The 18,497-nt window shown below is 43.4% G+C and overlaps 1 protein-coding gene across 11 annotated transcripts in view; it reads right to left on the bottom strand.

Annotated features, from left to right (window-relative positions):
• Nucleotides 1-18,497, bottom strand: part of PAPPA2 (pappalysin 2) — a 472,610-nt gene that overhangs the window by 148,994 nt on the left and 305,119 nt on the right. For 8 of the 11 annotated variants that reach the window (XR_013825115.1, XM_079905559.1, XM_079905558.1 and 5 more), the window contains 6 exons: nt 15,597-15,890; nt 13,757-13,949; nt 10,030-10,151; nt 6,515-7,004; nt 3,312-3,440; nt 752-843 (listed from right to left, as the gene is read on the bottom strand). Coding sequence is in view for 10 of the 11 variants with exons in the window: in XM_079905559.1 (XP_079761685.1) it covers nt 752-843; nt 3,312-3,440; nt 6,515-7,004; nt 10,030-10,151; nt 13,757-13,949; nt 15,597-15,890 (1,320 nt within the window). In the remaining variant the exon portion in view is untranslated. Of the gene's footprint in view, nt 1-751; nt 844-3,311; nt 3,441-6,514; nt 7,005-10,029; nt 10,152-13,756; nt 13,950-15,596; nt 15,891-18,497 lie in introns of those variants that run through there. The other 3 variants (XM_079905564.1, XM_079905556.1, XM_079905557.1) reach the window with 3 other exon arrangements.

Raw genomic sequence — 18,497 nt, forward strand, 5'->3', positions numbered from 1 at the left:
TTTACCTTGAGATTTAGAAACATTAAAATATTTTTAAATGCACTGCTTTTTAAAGTAATTTGATGAGTATATTGCACAGAATCACTGCAATGTATGCATAAGGGAATGGAAAAATAATCTACAAAGAAGCCTGTTGATGGTTTTAATCAGAATTGGGAGAAGTGTTCTAGAGGGCCTTCCTTGTATCAAGAGACTAGAGTCAAAGCCACCTAGTAATAATTTATCACCAGTGATTCACCAGGATTAAGAAATGTTATGACCCTCTGCCATTCTTGATGATCTTATCTATTAAACACAGACACCAAGAGATATCTTGTACTCCCTTTGGCTTAAAACGGACCCTACCCTAATTTTTATGTAGAATCTGTGGGATTGTGCTACTTGGCTGACAGTCTGACATTAGACATGAGGACCCAAGAGCAACCCTGGGTAACATTAATCTAAGAGGCAGGGTGACCTAGTGGTTTAACATGTAGACTCTAGAGCTTTGCTTCCTTAGTTCAAATCCTGACGTCATCACTTCTAGCTGTATTAAGAGAAAGCAAGTTATTTAGGCTCTCTGTGTCCCCATTTAGTCTCCCCATATTTATTGTAGGGATTAAATGGGAAAATAGATGTGAAACAATTAGTGCCAGGCACACAATAGACACATCAAATGTTATTGTTATTATCAGTAAGAGCTCACAAAAATAAGACACGGAGACTCCTCCAAAAATAGGACATAAGCCTAGGCAGGTGTTTCTAAACTCACCTACGCAGTTGAAACCTTCCTCTAGTTCACATGCCCTTGAGCAGCCGTCTCCACTCAAAAGGTCTCCATCATCACACTCTTCGCCCAGGCTCCTAGAAGGTAAAAGTGTACATTCTTATATACATACATACATAAAATGATTCTTCTTGTTTGGTTACCATCACTTCAAGTTCTTAAAACTCCTTATTATGTGTTTAAAAATGCAAGCTGGAGAAAAGTAGGAGCTAAGAGAATGCTTTTACAGGAAAAGTAGCTCATGGTTCAGACACATTAGGAGATCCACCAGGGGTCCTGCCAGTGTTTCCGGAAGATGATCTTACACTAGAAGAGACCTATCAACCTCATAATGAGGGGAACCCTGAAAGTAGTTAGCTGATCTAGTGAGGAGGAAACCTGCCCATCTACGTGTGGCTTTGTTTTCTATCCATTTTCTTACTGACAAGCGATATCCAAAGTGACAACTTTTAGCTTCTAATAAAAATTTATTAAACTAGAATCTGAGGATGACTTCTTGGGGATCTGTGATCCCATTAGAATGGATCTACACGTTTCCGCGTTTTAAACAGTGGATTAAATGATTTGTACAGCTCCTTCCTGCTTCATGTGTAATGGAGTGCCTCTAGCTGAGACAAAGCTGCAGTTCAGAGATATCTTCTCATTGGATGGCAGAACTAAGTATGACTGTTTACAGAGAGGGAATACAGGCAGAGTCTAAAGGAACATTTTGATAAAGAGCCTTGTGAGGCCCAGTAGCCAAGCAGGTGTTGCTACAGGTGAAGCTGTTTCAAAGCTCAGGCCAGAATGTGTAATATCAGATTAGGAAGAGGGCCCTTGCCTCTTTCTGCCCGAGCTCCGCAGGCAGATGTGGCACCATGGGGCATCAGAAACTCCATCGGAGGACTGCCGTAGGAGATGCTACGACATAAAGCCAAGTAGTTTGTTCAAGGAGGACTCTGTCTGGGCAGTAATGGTAATGTAGTCCTGCAGACACCTTAACTAGAGGGAAGCAGACTTAAAATGGGGCAGCCAGGGAGAACATCAACAACAGCCAGATTTGCTCTGTGCATATGTGAGGCTTCCCCAGGGAGATATTTAATTGAGATGGAGGAGGAGAAGGGGCAAGCTGAGACTGAGTAAGGCAGAAGGTGGCAGCAAACTAGCAAGGTTTGGGTATTAAAGTGACCTCAGTCGCTTGATATAGTTCTGAGGTCTGCAAACATTTGCTGTTTATATTTCTATGAAAAGGAGTAGACTTACAGTAAAGCTTAGGAATCTTAGAAGATTGAAAAGATAAACAATATTTAGTAATTACTAAACAATGGGATGAAACCCCAAGAAAGGCTATAGATTGCTTTCTATTAGGTCTTCAAGATATAGGATACTGGGAACTCCCTGGCGGTCCAATGGTTAAGACTCAGTGCTTTCATTGCCATGGGCCCTAGTTCAATCCCTGGTTGGGGAACTAAGATCCCACGAGCCGTGCAGCGTGGCCAAAAAAAAAAAAAAAAAAAGGTTTAAGGTACTTTTCCTTGATCTGGGACATTTGGGGCTTCCCCGGTGGCGCAGTGGTTGAGAGTCCGCCTGCCAATGCAGGAGACATGGGTTCGTGCCCTGGTCCGGGAAGATCCCACATGCCGCGGAGCGGCTGGGCCTGTGAGCCATGGCCGCTGAGCCTGCGCCTCCAGAGCCTGTGCTCCACAACGGGAGAGGCCGTGGCAGTGAGAGTCCCGCGTACCGCAAAAAAAAAAAAAAAAAAAAAAAAAAAAAAAGTCATCTTATTAGGATGCAGGATCTAAGACAAATCACAGTGCCCAGCCTTCTAATCTCCTACTCCCAGCAGCTTTATATAAGTAACATATTAGGTTAGATAAGCATTCAGAACAGGTTAATATAGGGTGATCACTGGGACACGGAAGTATTCAGTGCTAAATTCCGGCAAGTCCCAGGCAAACCAGAATGAATTAGTCCTCTAGATTGATGTCACTAAAGGGTAATGGAAAAATGAATATGGCATGTTAAAAAAGCAAAGAAGTGGTTCTATTTTTACCTTGGTGATTTTATGGAATAGCTGGAAATTACATTACAATCAGGTCTTCCAAGGATCAAATGAGCAAGTGAAGCTCAGAAAGCTATACTGATTTTCCTCAGGTCACACAGCTCATTAGTAGTATAAGACCGGCAGCTGATCCAAAAGCTATCCTCACATCCTCCTTCAGCACCATTTGGCAAGTAACCTTCTCCACCATGAATTCCTGCCCTGAGTCACTGCCCATCAGTTGTTCTCTGAAACCTGAAGAGGGTCCCCACAGAATCAACCCCCATATCTATGACTGGGGTGAGCTCTAAATAAAAGGGGACCCATCCTTAACTATGCAGAGATGTGATTGACCACTCAAGATATCTACTAGGTCCTAGATTTTGTTTAATACTTGAATCACATAGTGCCCTGCCCCTTACATTTCCCAAACCAGTCAAGCTGAAACTTGAGGCTAACCCTCCTTGTCCAAGCAGGGCCGGGCATCCTCCCTCACACAATACCAGGCATACAGTATGTCCTCACCTTGCAACCTTCCCATCTCCACAGTAAGGAGCTCCATGGATGTGGCTCAGAGGAGGTGAAGCTTCTCCCAGTTCTGTTCCAGCTGCAGCTTGAACTTGGTACCGATACATCTGCCCAGGTGTGACCTCCCTGTGGAAACCAATGGGCTGTAACCACCATATCCAGAAAGTGGGGCACACCCTGGGTCCTTTTCAGATGGATTGCAGGAGTTTAAAATAAATATTACAGGGAATATAAATGTTAAACATATGCCACATTGTTTGAAACAAAGATCAGGGCATATAGTCTTACAGAACAGCAGAATATTTGAAACCATATTCAGTTCTGTATTTCCAGTACATTCCACATAGTGAATGTACAACAAATGCTTGTTGAATTAAAACTGAACTCAGCTAAGTCCTAGGCAGTCCTAGGCAATCTAAGAGAATGGTATTTCGAGTGTATCTTTACCATGTTATATATACACACACAGAAAACCACCAACTATTGAAAACCTAGTCTTCTGTATCATTCAAGTAGTCATAGGAACGGAAGATGAAAGTTTCAGAGTTTGGTCTCAGCAAGGCCCTTCTTGCGTCTGTGAATCAGAGTTTTCTTGTCTCTCAAGAGAATTCTTATCTTGAGGAGGCAGAATGCTTACAAGGAAAAGCCACTCTCTCCTAGAAGGAGGTGAGAACACCTTCCATCATCGTTGTGTGGCTGCAAGAAATTCCACAACTGGAAATGCATTAAATGATTCCCCACCTCCAAACCTCCAAAATACATATAAACCAGGAATGGAGTTATCAATTGACATCTGAGATGGAAGGAGATTATCTGATTCTATCTAGAGCCCAATTGCACTGATCAAGTGGAGAACGTGAGAGACTGAACATTTTGCAAGGGGGAAGGGACTCAAGAGGGAGGTTGCTGGTTCCAAAGACAAATTCTGCCCTCAACTTAATTTTTGTCCAGTGCCTGCCCTAATTGGAAAAGTACCACTAAAGTCAAGCTAGGATGGGAGTGACTTAGGAGAACAGGATCTCAAAGGGCTGTTGGGACTGCGTAAGTGGTGCCCACAGATCTCCTACCAAGACCCTCTCTTCTTTAACACACTCTTTGACTCAACCACAAAGCCTCTACTCTTTCGCTTGATGCTGCAACAAGCAAACAGGAAATGTCGTGGGGTTTCAAAAACAGCTTTAAACACCTCTGTACTGGCTTTCAGTTATTTTAGTAGGAAAGACACATAAATATGAAAGACATAAATTTCCAAATTAGCTTTCTGTAGGGAAGCACTCCTCATCAGAGTGCCAGATATTTCCAAAGCAAAACCAGTTTTATATCCTAATCAGTTCTGATGGCTTCCCTTTCACAGGGTGGTTTCTGACTTCTCATCCAGCCATGCATAAAAGTCTCATACTGCTCTGTGGCTGGGAAAGGATTGGAAGGAAGCGTCAGGATATGTTTACGCTTCTTGTGGAGAAAACTCAGCAGCAGGTAGCCCCGACCTCCAATGAGCTGAGTTTGTAAAAGGTAATGTGTTACTAAGGAAAGGGAACCAAGATGAGACTCAGTCAGAAAATTGGATTTTAATCTTGAGCTTGCTGCTTACGAGCTCTGTTCAACCAAATTAAAGTTAAGCCTTAGTTCTCTCATCTATAAAATGGGATATTATTGACCTTAAAGGTTGTGTGTACAGGTGTGTGTGTGTGTGCACGCATGCACGTGTGTATATCAAGTTAGATAACAAATATCATTTTAATTGCCTTACTAAAGAAACCCCCCCAAAATATATTTTTTTCTTTTCAAATCCATCCCATGATCTATCCTCCTATTTTGCATGAGCTTTTTGACCATTTCACTGTCTTCTAGCTCTAATTCATACAGCTAATATGAGAGGAAAAATGTAGTAAAATTCAAGGTGAACGTTTTTCTCTACTCTTTTGTAGCTGTGGCAGACTGAAAAATGGCCACAAATTCTTCCCATCCCAGATGCATGCATGCCCTTCTGTGATGTGACTTTACTGTTTCTCTCATCAAGAAATAGAATTGATTTTGCCACCCGCAGAATCTGGAATTGACTGTGACCTGCTTTGGCTTGTGGAATGATGTCATGAGTAATGTAAGCAGAAGCTTGAAAAATGTGAGTGTTTGGGGACTTGCCATCCCTGCTTCTGGAAAGCCTTCCACCGGCATGAGAACAAGCCCAGGCAAAGCCTCCTAGTGAAGGAGAGACAATGGGGAAAGAGAACTTCATCCTCCCAGCCATGTCAGTGTCTTAGCTGAGCCTCCAATGAGTGCATGAGGTCACCTGAGGCCACCTAGCCCTGGCCAAGCGGGTCCAGGTGAGTACACACAGCCAACCCATAGAACCATGAGAAACAGTGCTTGTTGTTTTAACCCACTATGTTTTGTGATGATTTCTAATGCATCGAAAACTAACCAATATAGCACCTTTGATAAAACTTTTGTTTTACCCTGAGTTCTGCCCTCAGGGCAGCCTCTGAGGAAAATTATGAGGTGAGAAAAATTTGCCTTTAGAGATACCAGCCTCCTACTCTATGGACATTGAACTCTTTAAGCCAATTGATCTTATCTTAGTCTGTGTCCCCACCACTGAGCACACAGTGCCAGGAGCACTTAAGAACTCACTAAATGTAGAAAGAACAGAAGAAAGAGAAAGAGGAGGGTTGGAAAAGAAGGAAAGAGAGAGGGAGGGAGGGAGGGAGGGAGGAAAGAAAAATGAATGAGTCATGAACGTAGAGTATAGTGTCTGCAGGACCCTTGGTTTCTCTGCTTAGCTGTAGAAGAGGTGACTGTAACCTTTGAATGGTATAGGAGCTGCGGCAGATTATTTAAAAGTTATTTAAAAGCAAGGATCAAAAATCAAATTGTGTTACCAGATAGGAGTATCTGACTCTGATCAACTTATTTATGGCAATTAATATTTTCAGTCCAACTGAAACATATCAAATACTAACCTCTTTTCTCCATAACCGTAAAGATGGCATCATCAGTCAGGACACCTGCTTGCCCCTTCTGGGAAATACTTTTGTTCATCTCAGAGATGCCACTTTAGAATAAAACCCCCTCTGAGAGTCTGAACATTTCTCCAAATAAGGGCATATCAGAATATTAAAAAATGGAGAAAAAGGAAGCCAAACCCACTCCCAAAGCCTCAGGAAGCCCCGTGGTTTAGAAAGCCCTACTGCCCAACTCACACGTCTGTGAATTTCCTGTGAGGATGTGTCACCACCATGGGCAAGCCACTGGCAAATGGGGGTTCACGGAGGACCTGGTACCTCACGGGCCTGCAGCCAGAACACAAGGGACTGTGGGGTTGAGAAGTCAGGAGAGCTGCGTCAATCTCCATCCGCTCATCAAAGGTGTAGACTTTCACCCCCAAGACTTTCCCATCAACGTGCAGTTTGATAGTGAGTGGGGTGTCACAGAAAGTGTCTAAGGGGCCTAGGTGCACGGACTCCTGGTGTTCCAGCAAGATCTCTGTGTCAAAAAGCGCCTGGGAGGAGTCCATGGAGAGGTAGGTGACCCATAGGGTAAGAGTGTCAGCTTGGACTGGGTGCTGGAAGAGCAGCTCCAGGCTACAGCCTTCTGCAGGGCAGGGGACCGTCATGTTCATGTGGTACAGGTGGAGCTCAGGACTCCAGGCCTGCAAGCTTGGCTCACAAGGTTGATCCACGTCTGGAGGCCCTGAGGGAGATGAACAGAAAGACAGATGCATCAGGAATCACCATTAAAAATCTGAAAATGAGTCGCCCCTATCAAGGGCCAGAAAAAAGAATGAAGCAGAAGAGAACTTTGAGCAAATTCTTAGAGGTTAGATCTTAAGTGTTACTGAAGACAGAGGTGTAACAATTCAAAAGTACTATGTTCCAAATCACCACTTTCTGGTGCCCTTTAACAAGAGAAATCCAGCATGGCATTCGGAATGGAGTGACCCAGAGCCTAGGTGGAAACTTGAGGCCGATACAGGTAAGGTAAGTCATGTCCTTAAAGAATCCTTGAGCAGAAGAGAATTATTTGTACTTAGTTTACTAATAATTGATGATAAATTAATGCTTCTGAAGCCCTGTTTTATTTACTAATCAGGCCAATGTTTGTTTCAGGCTGTTGCTACAATGTTTAATTAGGCTTTTCACAAAACTTCTTTGATACCGTAAGACCATACCGTAGCAATCCTTCCAATGGACTGTTAGCCAAACTTTAAAACCATACATTGAAACTTCCCTTTTAGTTCAAATATATGTAAGCCAGTAGAGCACTACACAGAGGAAACTGCCGGCAGGAAATAGAAACACTTTTCTTGAGTGGAAAAAAAAAGGAGATTCAGTAGCCAAGTAAAAAGGTAATGGTGAAAAATCAAATATCGCAAACATATAAAGTCAGCTCTGTGGAAATAATCTATACAAGGTGGTTTCTCCTATAACACGAGGGGAATTGAAAGAAAACTGCTAAATTAGGCAGCAGTAGTTAGGCTGTAATTGGTGCTGTGCATTAGCTGTGTGACTGTGGCCAGTCTATCTAAGCCTCAATTTCCTCATTTATAAAATAAGCACTATTTAACCCCTGCCTTACTAGATTAGTGTAGAAGATCTATACAGTGTTCCTTAGAAATATTTGCAAACTACATTTGCAAAAATAGAATGGCTTAGCCCTTCAGGATTTGGAAAATAATGTTCCAAAGCCCAGAGGAAATGAGTTCAAATGTGTGTATGTGTGTGTGTTACATCTTATGATCCCTATTGTTTCTTCCCTGTATTGTGAATCCATTCATTCATTAATTCAATAAAAATTGACTGTGTACCTCTTTCACACCTAGCACAAATCTAGGTATCAGAGATAGAGTAGTGAACAAGAGAGACAAAAGTCTTGACCACATATATCTTACCATAGGGTGATAGGTACAACAATAAATAAAGAGGCATCAGTATAATAATGTCATCTCTGAAGAAAAATAAAGGAGGATAAAGGACTAGAGAATAATGGTGTGAGGCTGGGGGCTATTTTAGATCAGGGAGACAGGGAAGTTCTCTCCAAGAAGATGATATTAAGCAGGGAATATGTCTGGTTCAATTTTCTATTCCTCATAGCATTCAGAATGTAGTTGGGGGGTCAATAAGTGTCCATTAAGTGTCATTAAATACATTTTGATCATATCTGTAAATATATGTGTTTGTGTGTGCTCTGCTGGGGAATCAGTTCCTTTCATTTTATACATTCAAAATATGACTTGATTCTTCACCTGTTCAAAGCAAAGGAATACCAGTATTTCCTCGCAGTATTTTCCAATAGGCATCCCCCAATACTAGCAGAGTAAAGGCCCTTGGAAGCCAACTCAGTAGCAGCACTGTCTGTCAGAAAGTTTTTATTATGATCTCATGTAAATAGATGAAGTGGAGGCCCTAAAAGTTTGGTATGCCTGGAGACACAGTACAAGAGTTAGAACCCAGAATTTCTAATGCCTTTCACCTCTACCAGGTAACTTTAAATTTTTCCAAGAATTAAAAAGAAAAAAAGTACAGGGCCAGAGAGTCAAATGGGCATTAAAACACTAGCACAGGACGAACTGTTTGCCACAAAAATGGCCTTTTATGAAATGCCAATCTCTAAATGAGTCGTACTCAGTGCCAATGTAAATTTTATAGTCACCTTCCATTCTCCCCTGAAAAATCATTTGAAAAAAGTTCTATATGATCAATCAAGTCAATTGTCTCCCCCCAGATTCCTCCTCAAGGCTCCTGTCATTTGAGTAACTGGGAGCCCAAGGGGATGCTATAGACTCTTAGACCAATGTTCTCCTTTTTTTTCTTATCAGTTAAGACTACAAACTAATTCAAATAGGAACCTGTCCAACACGTCTTACGGAGTCATTTTTAGGCTCTTAATAAATATAAGAAAAAGAGAAAGGTGATGACTAGGTAAACACTGAAGATGGTGACAATAGAAGAAGTCAAGCCATTCATCAGAAGGTGCTAAAACTCATGTCAGTAGCATTTTTTGGACTTGAATTGGGGTAGCATTCATGCCCTACTTTGTCGTAGAGGCACTGTTATACGTAGGTGAGTGAATATGTAACTGAGAAGTTGGGGGTGGGACAGGAAAGGGAACAGCTAAAAAAGTTTTCCCTCTCCTAGAGCCTAGCTTAGATGACATCCAAAGCACAACCAGTACCAGTGATTAATAGACTCATAAAATAGCATAGATGAGAATGATCAGTTTGGAACACCTAGTCCACCACACCGCACCCAAACTGGCTCAGTCAGTGTGTATGAGTGTTCCCTGCAACGTGTTCTCTATTAGCCTCCTGATAGAGGGGAGGATGAGATCACCTCATGTTGTCATGTGGCAAAGCTGCTGCATGGGCTGACAGGCACATGTAATACGACATGCCTGAGTTAGCTCCTCCTGAAGCCGCCCCCTGAGTTCTCCATCCCTCTGTCCTCTATGCTTCCCTCTGCTTCACCACAGCCACTGGCACGTTAAGCACACAAAGGATATCCACACAAAGGTGCGAGGCAGAGTCATTCCCAGACCCCTGGAGATTTCCAGCACATCACACACACACACACACACACACACACACACACACACACGCACACATGCGCACACACACACACTACCTTTTTCTCACCATGCCACCGCTCCACCCTTTACCTCCACCCCCCATGTCCACCTTGGCCACCAAGGTGTAAATGAAAAAGTCATGGTCCTTTACCCACAGCCTCCTCTGGGGTCCAGTAACCCGAGGAGTCACACACGCGCCGGGAGGAAGCTGTGTGCACGTACTGACGGAATGTCCCTTCTTCAGTGCAGGCACCACACACGCTGCCCGGGACCCTGGGAAGACAATGGGCAGGGGTGGAGATGGGGAGAATAGATCAGAGGAACTGGGTTAACGAAATTCACAAGACCTTTGGGGCATGGGAGTGGCAATGGGGAGTGAGGCCTTAGTGGGTAACTGAGAACACAACTATTTCTCAACTCATTTCCTTCTTGTATAGACCTCATCTTTGCAAAATTCATAGTGACATGAAAATCTCAAGGTTATGAAGCAGAAGAATTTAACTAAGTCATAAAGGAGGCCTGTGGAGATGAAAGAGGCCTTCTATCCAGTCAACACAAAATAATTACAATCTGAATCTTTCAACATAAAACGACTTATACACTGACTCTCAATAAGTCATCCAAAGCCTCCTTGCATTCCCCCAACTGAAACAGACAACAATTTTCACAGTAAACATATTAGTTATATGTGGTCTTATGTTTTAACTCTCTACTTTTAATCACACACACACAATAAAAGTCATATGAAATGTAACACTCCTTGGTTCTCCATTGCCTATAGGGATACATCTAAATTGCTTACCATGATTCAGTGTCCTTCAGAGGATAGCTCCAGCCTTACCTACTTCAGTCCCTTCATGAATTTCATTTATGTTCCCATCACAATAACTAATCACCATTTCACAAAATACATCATACCCTTCACATAGCTCCATGAAACCTGCTGTTCTCTCTCTGGCTAAATAGGCTTCTATGCTTCTCTGTTTAGCAAGCCCCTACTCATCCTTCAAGACCCATGCAAACGTAGCCTTTGCAGTGGCACTTAGCCTGACTCCTCTGGATGGCCAGCACTCTCTCTTCTGGGCACCCACTGTACATTCTGGCTCCCATTGTAGGGCACTGATCTGTGGTGTTGAGAATCCCCATCCCCATTCCTCCTCCTTTGCCTGGGAGCAGATCCAGACCAAGCTCGATTTTTCTATTCCCAGCAGTTAGGACACAGACTGGCCTCAGCAGTCCCTCTGTGAGAGCTTGTTCTATGCGCATCCTTGAGACTATTAATACACCTATGAAGAGCTCTTCAAGCACCGTATCTTGAAGAGGTAATGACAACAATAGCTGAATAACAAGGGGAAATCACTTGACGAGGCCTGTCTCTGATACTTAGAATCTTTTTTTAAAATTTATTGAAGTATAGTTGCTGTACAATATTATAAAAGTTATATGTATACAATATAGCAATTCATTTTTAAGGTTATACTCCATTTACAGCTATTATGAGATATTGGCTATATTCCCTGTGATGTACAATATATCCCTGTAGCTTATTTTACACTTAATAGGTTGTGGAAGCCCAATTGTGAACGATCCATCTGCAAACGGAGGCATCAAATCAAGGTCTCTCAACAAGTAGAGGGAGAAAAGTAAAATCTTGCAATATAATGGAAAAACAGTATAGTTAAATAAGGGTAATAAGTATGCTACCAGCTCCCATTTATTAAGCACCGTATACACCTGGCATTGTTCCACTAGGTGCTTTTCATAAATTATTTCTAATCCCTGTAAGAACCCTGTTTACAAACGAGGACACTCAGGCTCAGAGGGATGAAGTAAATTGCCTAAAGTCACAACTAGTTTCTTAATTCCTCTGAGCAAGTTCCCAAACACCATCAAGTGTCCAGTACTTTGGCAACCAAAAGGTGTCGTTAACTCCAAACCCCGACTGCAGTCAGCGCTCACTTCTGTTGTGGACGCAACTCCAAACCACATTTCCCTGATGCACTTGGCTCTTCCGGGGCCGCTGCTTAGTGCGTGGTTGGGCTCCTCTCTGACATAAGGATTCCAAATACCTACTGGGGAGGAGTAAACATAACTCCGAGTGTGACACAAATCGCGGGGTACGTGACGTGAGTTTCCCCAACGCACGTGTCAGGAGGCCTCAGCGCTGTAGCCCACCTCACTGAGAAAAGGAAGCCAACTGCAGCCTTTTCTGCCAACAGCCTCGCAGCAAGCCAGCACTGATGTCTGCTTTATCGTAACGTTTGTACCAGACAGAGAATTGAAAGATTAAATTGTTTACATGTGTTACATAAACTGATGTAAAACACGGGTCTGCACATGCCCACAGAGGACCTATTGTTCAGCCAGAGCAACCCAAGCTGCACGAGGTCACACGTGCAGGAAGAGGATTCTTACACACATCACAGAGCTATATGGTGACTCACAGAGGGAACCCATGAGAGCTTGGGTGCCGATGACAATCAAAACTGCTCTATAGGATTGCGGGGTCTAAGTAATGTCACGCATTAAGTGTCCACCAGGTGTCCAGGACAGGTTCCAAGATCCCAGAAGGCTGGGAAAGCCACTTTGAAAAATGCTTCACCTGCTTCCTCCCATCCCTGTCTCTCCCTGTCCTCTCTCCCAGGCTTTCAGCAAAGCTGGAGTACACAGGAACATGCTTCAGGGACATTCAGCTCCCTAGTTGGGATCTGACACCCAGAAGGGAAGCATGACACACAGATGAGGGACTCTCCACCTGCTAAAGGGGAAATCTCTAAATTCAAAGAAATAATCGATTCCATGTCCTCCATTTCTGCAATTCCAGGGGATACCCCCAATTCAGCTCTATCCAGCTGTGGTGTCCTGGGCTAGCCACCGTGTGCTTCTCTATGCCTCGGATTCCTCACTTATAGAGCAGAGACTGGGCTCACTGCAAGGACTAAATAAGACAATTGCAGGTAAACTACCTCGCACAGTACCTCACACATACAAGGACCGAATAGCCCACAGTGGTAGGTTTTGAAAACGGAGAGCAGGTCATGGATGGGGTTCTGGTCCTTTTCAGTTAAACCACATTCCCCCATCCTCCCACCAATTGTCAGATGTCATCCTTTTCCTACCTTCTCTCTTTTCCACAAAAATTTTCCTGGTATTCATTATACCAATACGCAAAGGATGAATAAAAACCAAGTTTAGGTGTAATGATTCTCTTCAATAAACACAAATTAGCTGTTTATTGTGGCAGGCCAAGAGACAAAGATACAAAAAATAGTCCTGACCCTAAGGAATTGCCAGTTGAGTAGTGGAGCAGATAGGAAAATGACCAGATAATGACAATTCCGCAAGATAGTAGCCGTAAGTGGGGTAGGCACGGGGTACAACAGGACACAGAGGAGGCACTAGAAATGATGCACAGCTTGAGTCGCCGGCCACCCACTCACCCCCAGAACTGCCTGGAGGAACATGCCTTACTTCCCTCCTTCCAGACACCACTGTGCAAGTAGCAAGCCCTGCTCCACCCTCACACCAAGGAGGAACAGCTGACCTGGACAGGACAGGCAGCAAATGCCATCTCAGTTTTGTCAGGTCGTTTTTTAATCACATTTGTCAACCCCTTTGCAGCTCCTAGAAGCCCACCAGATGTGATTTCAGGAAACATCCGGATGCCCCTCGCCAAGGAGTGGGCACATACGATGCCCCACTGGCGAATGTGAGAGCCCCATGAGCTCTGCTCAGGAGATGAGTACTGAGCAGGGTGGCGGAGGCAGCCCAGAGTAGCGGTGCATATTCATAGTTCCAAACTGGGGTTCCCCCAACTTCACGTCCTTCCCCTTGTTCACAAGCAATGCCACAGAGAAAGATCCCAGTGCCTCTCTCACCTGTCATACACAACTCCACTAATTGGAGGCAGCCAGTGGATAGTGAGGGACAGGGGGGTCTGCCCGATGACCATGGGTGGGATGGGAATGGGGGTGGGCTTTCGGCTTTGACTCCATTGTTGATATACAAGGTCCAAATAGCAGTGCATTCGGGCCACTTGGTTAGGGGTGAAGCTGTCAGTGCAGTCGTCATCTGCAGAGACAAAAAAGGGAACAAGAGAGATGGAGGTTTTAACCTGCAATGTCCACCAAGGTAGGGATAGATTTTGCCAGGAAATATCTAGGCTGGAGGTGGGAAAGAGAAGGCAGAGAAGAGCACTGGCTTGTCTCTAAAGTAAGTTGGGCTTGGTGTTTACCTTGATGTTGGCCAGAGTGAGACTCACGCCCTGGGGTTCAGGGTTGCTCTGAGCTGACATTGCTTATTCAGGAAACCACAAGATGGCAGTGTTTCAGCATATGGCCTTTTAATTCGTGAACATGTGTGGAGTTGCAGACACCTGCTTTACGCCCAATGACTTTGGCCCAGGTTAGTGAGTATTCATGGAGATGCTCAAGAGGAGAGAAAGCCAAAAAGTCGAGCAGGCAGCAGGACTGGGAATGGTGATCCTCAACTTCCTTTTAGAGCTGGTAAAATTTCCTATTAGGTACACTTTTCATAGGGTTAGAAAAGGAGTTATCTTAGCTTCCAGGCCTTCTTCCATGAAGGCCCACCAGTGAAACACTCCCCTTGGCTTCTTACATGTTTCCTCTGTCCACTTCAAAGGTGGTGCCTAAATAGCTCTGCCCTCCGCACCCCATTGTCTGGTCTCTCTGCCCCGGCAAGGGCCACTGTGTGCTTGTTGGGAGAGGCAAGGATGCTGGTCCTTATGAATTTGATGTACCTGAACCATGCACCAAGATGAGGCTTAGATAGGAATATATTGATGGGTCACCGACAGGACCAGCTCAGCACTTTTTCTTCCCTGCAAAAGCATGGTCAGCATCTGTCCGTTATCTTTTCTTTCTTTTTTTTTTTTTTTTGGATAGTTATCTAGAACTTATCACCAAGAAGCCCCTGGATGTTATAGAAAAACTACTTCCTTCCTTCACCACTGGAATAAGTCATCAAATCACATCAGTCCTTAATTTTAGGGATAAATTTCAGTCCATTATCAGGAGATGATGAGTAGTATTACTTTTTGACAGAAACAAGGGAGGTGTGAAAGGACAAAGAAGAAGCATAATCCAAGACAACAAAACCAGGACCAAGAAAGTACCGTTTTTTAAATGAAACAGTACCATGTTCTGTAGGCAAGCTAAGAATCAGCCCTTGTCTAGTGCTGGAAGAAGAGAATCTGATACTTTAAAAAATGACATAACAGAAAAAGGAACTCTGAGCTTAAAATTAACCAGGGCCATCTTCTTGACCAACTTCAGAAATAGTACAAAGAGCCACTTTGAACCAGAAACCTCTTTCTCCATCACCTTTGGACTCTCCTTCAGAGTAAATCCCTACGAATATGGGAAAGAAGCAAAATAACCAAGTTCTAGAGGTGAAAGGGCTCTCAAGAGGGCTTTTGGCTTTTTCCCTCTTTTTAACTGAGATAGAAATACACTTATCTTTTAATTTTTAGTGGAGGAGAATCTAGGCAATGAGACCCCTTAATATTTCAATATTTCTTTAAGTTCTTCAAAGACATGAAAAAAAAAAAAAGAATATGCCATGACAAATACACTTCAACTCTCTGGCATGAATGACTGCTTGATAATCCTCTCTAATTCCCATACCTCCACCCTCCCGGCCCCAAAAGGCTCCCATGTAATCTTAATAAAAACAAAGACATCAGGACTGTTGTGATACCTGTATAACTCATGTAGTTGCTGAATGGAGCCCCTGGGAAGTGGGTGAAGCCACAGGTGTCATTGATAGGCTCTGGGTCCTGGCACAGCTTACTCTTGGGAGTGGGGGCAGTGTCGGCACAGAGGTCTCCTGTATCCATGGACGGCACCGTCTCCCTGCAGGGGTCGTCACAGGATTCTCTTTCACTGACCCCTTTGAAGACATGGTAGAGTCCCAGGACATGCCCCACCTCATGGATCATGATGTTGGTGTGGCCAGGCATGCCATAATAGGCTGGGTTGAGGACAACACCACCTGTAATGGAAGGTTTGCAAACATCTCTAAGCATGTAATGAACAGCCACCCTCTGTCTGCTGATAAACATTGAATGTTCAATTCCAGCCTCTAAGGGGATGCTTTATAACTTCTAGTGGCACTCAGTCCCTGGTCTTCCCTCTGGCCACAAATACCTTCTGAACCAATCAGCAAACATGTCTTTAACCTCTGTCTTGGGTGAGTGCTGTATTAAATGCCAGGGATAATAATACAGACAAGGTGACATTATAGAGGGCCAGGATTCTCAGCCCTGGCTGTGCATTAAAATCACTTGTTGAAAAATACAGACGTCCAAATGCCAGCCCCAGTGAAATGAATCCAAACAGTTGAGGATGGGGTACATGCCTCAGTATTTTTTAAAACTTCCCAGGTTGAGAGCCATTGGTCTAAGTGAAAGCACATGCGATTCTCTGAGGACCTGAACAGCTATCTGACCTTCTAGAAGCTCAGTTTTGTTGTCGGTAAAGTGGAGATGAGAGCACTCCTTTTTTTTAAAGCATTTGGCACATTGAAGGAGTTTAGTAAATGACAGTTGTACATGCTGCTTCTGATTTTATGACCCCTAATCTCAAGGAGCTAACAACCATTGAGACAAAAGACAAGTCCAACTGAACTACCATGAAATTCTGAATGTCATGGGCACTACAGGAATTTGCTCCACTCTCATTCCTCCCAAATCTCCCTGAGAACACCAAGGGAGGTGCTTCAGAGAAGAGTTCCATCCATTGCATCCAATCTGGGCTTAGATGAAAGACCTAGTGGTATCACTGTATATTACAAAAGAAAAGGCTAAGGATCTCTGAGTGTCCCAACTTCTATCTGTCTAGTTCCCAATCCCTGCTTCTCTCCTCTCCCCATTGAAGACTCTCCTTCTCCACCCCTAAACATTGTCAGGATCAGACCCATCTTCATCTCCAGTACCTGGAACAGGGAATGTCAACAGCTCTGGACCAACCCTCTGGTGTCCAGAGTCATCCTAGCTATATTTCCAGGCTGATCCTGCCCTTGTGTCCCAGATCCAATCCCAGTTCCCCAGACTTGCTTCATTCCTCCTACCTAAGTCCTCCCTGTATCAATAGTCTGCTGAGTATAGCGGGCCCCCCAGAAGAATAGCCCTGCCTTTCTTTTGCCAGATCATATTCAATATGTCCCATTCCTGAACTCTATACAATACCCTATAGACAACTACATACATGGTTTTATGGGCAGGATACAGTCACCAGGGTATCTGGTGCCACACCCATTGGTTTCTGTAATGGGCAGCTCAGTCTGCCTTATTAGGGACTACCTTATTGCAAAGGGCAGTTTCTAAATCCAAGTTCTAGTTTATTCTAGTCTGCCCAGACATGCTGACATTAACCAAGCCATGCTTAGACTTGTTCTGAGATATATTGTCTACTTTCACATCTAAAACAAAGCTAGACCTCATCTTCCTTGTTTATCATTTCTATTACTTCCAGTAAACATTCAACATTATTTTTTCCTTTTATAAAAATATATTCTGTATAATTTTATACATTTGTGCATCATTATTATATCAACCTATTAGGTAAAAATTAGTTTGAAAACAGATCTATTTCAAAAACATCCAGGGTGTCCAGTATTTGAATAAACCTGGTAAAATGAGATATTTCCATCTTTCAAGATGCCTTCCACTTCATGGTTACATATCCAGTTTCAGTAATAATTATCATCAAAGTTATACACCATTATGCTCTCAGTTCTCCAACAGCAATATCGACCTTCACATCAGTGAGGATTCTAACAGAACACGTCTTTGTTCTCTCCAAATTGCCTATACCCATTTGCCAGAATCAAACTTTGAAAGGCTACAACTTGCCTATAAGTTTTGAGTATCTACGCTGAGTAGTTTTTCCCAAATTGTGTTCATAAACTCTGGTCCTGGGTGATACTTTGCAAAAAAAAAGTAGTATCAGTGGTTAAATATGCTTGAAGAAAGAAAGGTAGCATGCCATACGTTCTCTGGAAGATTCACATTGTACCTGAGAACTGTTTTGTTAAAGGTTCTGAAAAGTCCTGCAGCAATTTTGTTTAATCCTTTGTGCCCCAAATTTATTTGAACACAGAACCTGTTTGGGGTAGAATACTTTTTGACATCTGGAATACTGAATTACTCGGAGCGCAATGCATGAAATACTACCAAAGACCAAAAAGCCTCCCAATCAATAGTTATCTTCTATCCACATTCTTGCCCCTGAGCAAATGTCAAATACCTCCTCATCCTATGGTAAGTCCAAGACAAGTTCTCTTGGGATCTCCTCCAGCAGCAGAGAAAGGAACTAGAGCTGAACAGAAATAAGGTTCCAGGAAGAAGGGCTAGCAAAAGTAGCATGTGTCAAAGACATATGCTGGGAGTGTGGCCTTAGGGCACTCAAAGTGGATATGAGCATGGTCATGATAATAGTAGGCTTCTTATCAACCTCTAGAAGTCTCTGCCTCAAGTCCAAATGAGATTTTTCCAAATCTAAAAATATTCACAGTCTCCTTTCAATAAACCTGGTTATTTATAAGAGGAGGAAAAAGCATAAACATGCAAATCCTCAGCCCTGCCAGCAAATCTCCTCC

The sequence above is a fragment of the Stenella coeruleoalba genome (assembly GCF_951394435.1).
Source record: "Stenella coeruleoalba genome assembly, chromosome: 1".
Lineage (NCBI taxonomy): Eukaryota > Metazoa > Chordata > Mammalia > Artiodactyla > Delphinidae > Stenella > Stenella coeruleoalba.